This window comes from Vicia villosa, linkage group LG3 (genome assembly GCF_029867415.1).
Source record: "Vicia villosa cultivar HV-30 ecotype Madison, WI linkage group LG3, Vvil1.0, whole genome shotgun sequence".
In the NCBI taxonomy this organism is placed as follows: Eukaryota; Viridiplantae; Streptophyta; class Magnoliopsida; order Fabales; family Fabaceae; genus Vicia; species Vicia villosa.
In genome coordinates, this window is record NC_081182.1 from 58,192,516 (window position 1) to 58,198,722 (window position 6,207).

Here is a 6,207-nt window from a genome sequence, read left to right on the forward strand (position 1 = left end):
TTGCTAATATAGGTTTCTCAACAACTTCCCTCACCTTTTTTATTCCATTCTTATAGCGATAAAGAATGATTTTATGAAAAATAAACATGAATTGTCTTTTTTTTAGATTCATTACTTTTTTATTGGGTTTTCACTTAGTCTGCTCTTCCTTTTATACTTCTTCCCTTATTAGTATATTTAGCTTAAAAATAAGTTGGTACAAATAATTAAGCATTATTGGCATTTTATAGGAATAGAGTATATATATATATGATTCTCAACAAGACTAAAATTGAAATGAAAGTGTAACAAAGAATATGATTTATTTGATCATGTGTTATATAATATAGACACACAAAAATATATAAAATGAAAGAATCATAATAAATTAAAACAGACTAAAACTGATATGAAAGTGGTACAAAGTATTTGATTTATTTGATATGTGTTATATAATATAATCGACACACACAAAATATATATAAAATCAAAGAATTATGATAAACAAAAACAGAAGCAAACTAATATATTTGACATAACTGCTATATGATAAGTTCTTCTTCATTCATCATCTTTCAAAACCTTGAACGTCTACATTCAGCAGGAATACCTTGTGGGAATCGCTTAAGATCGTTGCAGTAATTATATATCATGAAGTACTTCTGAACCCATCTCAATCTTCTTCTACCATAAGCATCAAGCTCATTGCTCTGCATTGTAGAATCAGAGAATGAATTGGAAGAGACAGAAGAGAGTTCAGTGGCTTTGAAATTGCGATAGTAAGCTGTAAAGGGTGCTTTGGACCAATCAGTTTTCACCAAACCGCCTCTTGTAGCCCAATCATCAGCGTTCCATAGACTTGAATAGATTCTCATTGGTTGGTTCTTTGGAAATGGAACACCAACAGATTCAGCATTCTTGAACAGTCTTATGGGAATGTTGTCAACTAAGAATCTGCATTTATTAATATGAATATGTTAGTTTATGTTTGAAACACTTAATTGAGATGTTTATACGAACTATTTAATATGATTTGATTAGTTACATAATGTGTTGTGGCTTCCAGATGATAGAGTAAGTGTGGAAGTTCTTGGTTGGGTCGAACCAGAGGTAGAACTGTTGTTCTCTGTTTCCTTTGCCTTGAGAAAACACGTTTGTGTGGAGGATGTATGGATCACCAGTAACGTTTCCCAAAAACTCAAAATCAATTTCATCATGAGTTGGGCCTTGTGATGATAACTGCACCATATCATGAAGAAGCTATGTTAGTTAAAGTTGTTTTGGAAAAGAAGCAAAGAATATAATGAGAGGAAGACAAGAAAAGAATCAAAGTGAATGAGTTTATAGATGATAAAAAAGAGGTGTACTTACGTAGTAAGCAGTGACGGTTCCTGCAGAGTTTCCAGCAACGAGTTTGAGTTGCATATCAATTCTACCAAATAAGTATTCTTTCTTAGATTGAAAGCCAGAGCCAGAGGTTTTGTCTAGAGAAAGAGATAGAAGCTGTCCACCATTGAATATCTTAGCACGATGATCACCCCATGTTAGATCAAAATCTTGGTTGAAATTAGCACAACATGTAGCAACCAAGGAACTAATTATCATAACTCCAACAAGCATATTAATGCGAATATAAGAAGCCATAAATGTGTGTTATTTAGAAGTAATTGTAATAGTTGTGATGTGAATGATAATATTATGTTAGAAAGAGGATTTATATATATGTTGGAGGGTATGTATGTATGTATTTGAATGAGAATAATATGTAGGGTGGTGTGGGACGCGTGAAGGGAGGGAGTATCCTCAAAAGCTGGTGCCAGCTTTGCAAGTTTTTGAAAGCTGGAACATTTTGTTTGGTCATTGATTTTTAAATATGTTTATACTGTTTTGTTTTCTTCTACAATGATGCTTTTTTATTTACTCAAGTTGAATGATGATGCTAATAGTTATGGTTTGGGTTTATGCATTGAACTAACATTATGAATTGTACTAATCAATGATGATTACCACAGCGTCCTAATTATGAATTATAATACATACTGGTAGGCCTCGTTTTAATATGATTTGGACCAAACAAATTGGAACCAAAATTAGGTGGTGAATGCCACCTGGATATGATTGTGATGAAGGAACCTATATTCCAATCATTTTTATGATTTTCAATTTCTAATTTTGATTTTTTGGATAGACACGTTTGAAAACATCTATAGGAGGAACACTAAGATAAAATAAATAAACCTTTGAAAGAATTAATTTAAAGAGTTTTGTAGGGATTTTGAAATTTTCCATCAAATAATCTCGTTATTAACGTATTTATTTTTAGAGGAATACTATTTTTTATAAAAGACATTGTATATATTAAAATTTTCTTTAATAGTAAAGTTTTCATTAAGTTCTAATTTTATTTCAGAAATAAAATATATTCTTTCTGACTAATAATGGTTCAATTGGTCGATAAAGAGTTACGTTGTATTTTACACTTGTGCTCAAATCTAACCACTAGGATGAAGATACTTCTGATGGAAAGCTTTAAGATTTGTCTCATTGTTGATGAGCTCCATTTATAGTTTAGCTCATCTATATTTGTTATGAACATTTGTATTTAAATACATGTATGTAGTTAGTTTTAAATATACAAATTGCTTATTAAAAAAAAAAACAATTTACTTTTTTATTCTCTAAGTGCTTCTGCACTAATAAATTGATATTTAGAGTTTCTATTCGTTTATTCTTTTTTGTTTTAATTTAAGATTTATATATTGGTGATTGTGTTTTAGTAATTGTGAATTGTATTTTGCTATAGAGATGGATGGTAGCAATAAAATTTCTAATTCTCTTCCAATTATTGACTACAAAAATTGGAACCGATGAAGTAAGCAAATGAAATCCTTGTTTGCTTTCCAAGAAGCCCTAGAAACATAGTTGAGAAGGTAATGAGAACTTTGGTCTCTCACTTTGATCACGTTATCATATCTAGTTAAGAATTCAACAATCTTGAAACTTTGAAATTGAAAGATTTGGTTGGTTCGTTCGAGGCACATGAGTTAAGGATAATTGAGAGAAAATTGGTTCAAGATTCTATACAAGCAATGCAGGCCCAAACATGGAAGAAACATGGAGGTTCCAAGTTCAAAGGCAAAGGTGACAAGTCCTTAAGCAAGAAAAGTTCTTGGCTGGATTCTCACTAGCAAAAGAGTGACGAGAGACCTTCTGATTCCTCCAAAAAAGGAGAAGTAACCCCGACTCATAAAGAAAAACTCGAGAAGAAGTGTGTGCAACGATACAACTATAAAAAGGGGGTCATTTGGCCAAGAATTGCTGGTATAAAAAAGGCAGCAAAGATTTATCAAAGGCGAACAATGTCAAAGGAGCAAACTTTGCAAGTGAAGATTCATATGATTATTAATCCATGGTACTTATAGCTGCAATTTCAAATGCGTATGTCGACTCCAGGAACTGGTTCCTCGACACAAGCTGCTCGAACCACATGACTGGTCGAAGAGTTTGGTTAGCAGATTTCGATGAATCAAAGAAGAGCAAGGTCAGGCTTGTAGATAATTTCTCATTGCAAGCAAAAGGTGCAGGCAACATAGTTATTAAAAGAAGAAATGGAGTAAAATCCATGATCGAAACTATACTCTATATACGTAGAATGCATTGCAATTTACTAAGTGTGGGAAATTGGTCAAAAAAAGGTTTTTTCGTGGTTATGAAATATGGAGCCTTCAAATTATTTGACACTTAGAATAATTTGTTCTTAAAATCTCCTTTTTCGAAGAATATGACATTTAAGACCATGATCTACTCGATTGATTGAGGTACAATGCCTGAAAATAGTTGTCGGCCATAAGCATGATTGGTTGTGGCACTTGAGGTTTGTCCATTTGAACTTTAGGTCATTAAATTAACTAATTACTCAAGATATGGTAACTGGTATACCAAGTCTCATCATGTCTGACAAGCTCTGTGAAAGTTTCTTGGTAGGGAAGAAATCCATATAGTCTTTCATTTTAATTATGCCAATGACGTCCTCCTGCATACTAAAAGTAGTATATTCAGATGTATTTGGCCCCTTTAAGGATCATACCAATGGTGGAACTAAATTTTTTGTCTCATTTATTTATAAGTATAGTCAAAAACTATGGATCTATGTGATGAGGCACAAAGATGAAATATATGCAATCTTTAAAATATTCAAAATACTTGTAAAAAAACCAGAGTAAAAAGAAGATCAAAGTTCAAAGGACATATGGAGGTGCCAAATATAAATCCAAGTCTTTTGAGGAATTTTGTGTAGAACATGGTATTAATCATAAGGTAATTGTTCCTTACACTCCTCAACATAATGGAATAGTAGAAAGAATAGATAAAACCAGATTGGATATAGCTAGATGCATTGAAGCAAAATAACCTTCCAAAATCCCTATGGGGTGAAGCGGTCACCACTGCTAACTATATACTAAATCGGTACCCTACCAAGAGATTGAAGAACAAGATTCCTGAAGAAATATGGAGTGGCAAGAGACCATTAGTGAGTCTTTTGGAGGTGTTTGACTCTATCTGCTACAAGCATGTTCTTGATGCTAGGAGAAGAAAGCTTGATTATAAGAGTGAATATATGATTTTGGTAGGATATCACAAGATTGGAGCATACAAGATATTCAATATAATCAATGGTAAGATTTTGGTGAGTCGAGACATTGTGATTGATGATAAATCTTCCTGAAATTAGGACTTAAATGATGCAACCAACAAGCCATTGATGAGTTATGGCTTTGATAAAAAAAAGCAGTGATCATGATGAGTTTCTATTTAATGACCTCCCAGTAGTTAGTGAAGTTCTAACTATCGAAGAAAAAGATCGTGAGGGTGAAGCAGACACAAGAGAAAGACCTGAATGAAACACAGTTGTCTCAGCAAGACTTTAAGACTGAGAAGTGGTAGGTGATGATAAAGTCACACTTTATGGAGAATTGGCTCATTTTGCTTTACTTGAAGGTGCTAAACCAATTAACTATTGTGAGGCCTTAAATAATAAACAATAGAGGGCTGCTATGGTCAAAGAGTTAGAATACATCGAAAGAAATAATATGTGGGAGCTAGTCGAATTGCCAACACACACATAAGCTAACAAAGTGAAGTGAGTGTTCAAACTGAACAATAATCATGATGGATCAATTGAAATACATTGGGCAAGATTAGTAGCACGAGGATTTCTTCAAAAAGCAGGACTCGACTACTCTAAAGTATATGCACCAGTTGCAAGATTAGAGACTGTTATGGCCAGCTATGGTCAAAGAGTTAGAATACATCGAAAGAAATAATATGTGGGACCTAGTCGAATTAGGATTCATCAAATGGAGGTTTGAGTATGGTGTCTATGTATAGGCCATGGCACAAGACATAACCATCATCTTCTTATATGTTGATGACTTACTAGTAACTGGAAATAGCATTGAAAACCCGTCAAAGTTCAAAGAGCTAATGAAGTCGGAGTTTGAAATGTCAAATATGGGAAATTTGTCTTATTTCCTTAACAATGAGTTTCAAAGGACCAAAAATGGCATTGTGCTACGTCAAATGAAGTATGTCAAAGAAATTCTCAAGAGATTCAGAATGGTGGATTCAAATCCTAGATCTTCACCTATTGAACCAAATATCAAACTTGAGAAGCATAGAGATGAGGACAAGGTTGATATCACTTTGTTCAAAAAAATTGTAGGATCTCTAAGGTATTTGTGTAATAGAAGATCCGATATAGGTTTCTCCGTCGGATTAGTGATCAAATACATGGATGAACCAAGGGTGTCACACATGAAGGTTGCAAGGAGAATCCTGAGGCACTTGAAAGGATCACTAAATTCTGGATTCCTGTTTCCAAAAGAGTTTGAGGGCAAAGAAGCAGTGATTAATTGCTATTCCATAAGATTCTTATGGAAAAGACGTTGATTGGTGTGGAGGTAAGGAGGATAGAAGAAGTACAACTAGCTATTTCTTTCAAGTGTTTGGTGCTCCAATCTCATGGTGCTCGAGAAAACAACATGTGGTGGCATTATCATCATGTGAGGCTGGGTATATAACAGGATCATATGCTTCCAAGCAATCTGGATCAAATATGTGTTGGATGAGATAAAGGTTGAAGTAAATAGACAACATGAGTGTTGCATATCGACAACAAGTCAGCCATTACTCTTGTAAGAAATTCAGTTCTGCATGAAAGGAATAATT

The 6,207-nt window shown here is 33.6% G+C and overlaps 2 protein-coding genes across 2 annotated transcripts; one reads left to right on the forward strand and one right to left on the reverse strand.

Moving 5' to 3' along the window:
• Positions 1-384: 384 nt before the first annotated feature.
• On the reverse strand, positions 385-1,679 carry LOC131661572 (xyloglucan endotransglucosylase/hydrolase 2-like). The gene is made up of 3 exons (XM_058931153.1): positions 1,351-1,679; positions 1,025-1,218; positions 385-933 (listed from the first exon to the last, which is right to left on the reverse strand). Exons 1-3 carry the CDS (start codon positions 1,621-1,623, stop codon positions 555-557), a joined length of 846 nt encoding a protein of 281 aa, XP_058787136.1. The 5' UTR covers positions 1,624-1,679; the 3' UTR covers positions 385-554.
• Positions 1,680-5,370: 3,691 nt separating this feature from the next.
• On the forward strand, positions 5,371-5,928 carry LOC131658144 (uncharacterized mitochondrial protein AtMg00810-like). The gene has a single exon (XM_058927474.1). The coding sequence runs from the start codon at positions 5,371-5,373 to the stop codon at positions 5,926-5,928; it is 558 nt and encodes a 185-aa protein (XP_058783457.1).
• Positions 5,929-6,207: the final 279 nt, after the last annotated feature.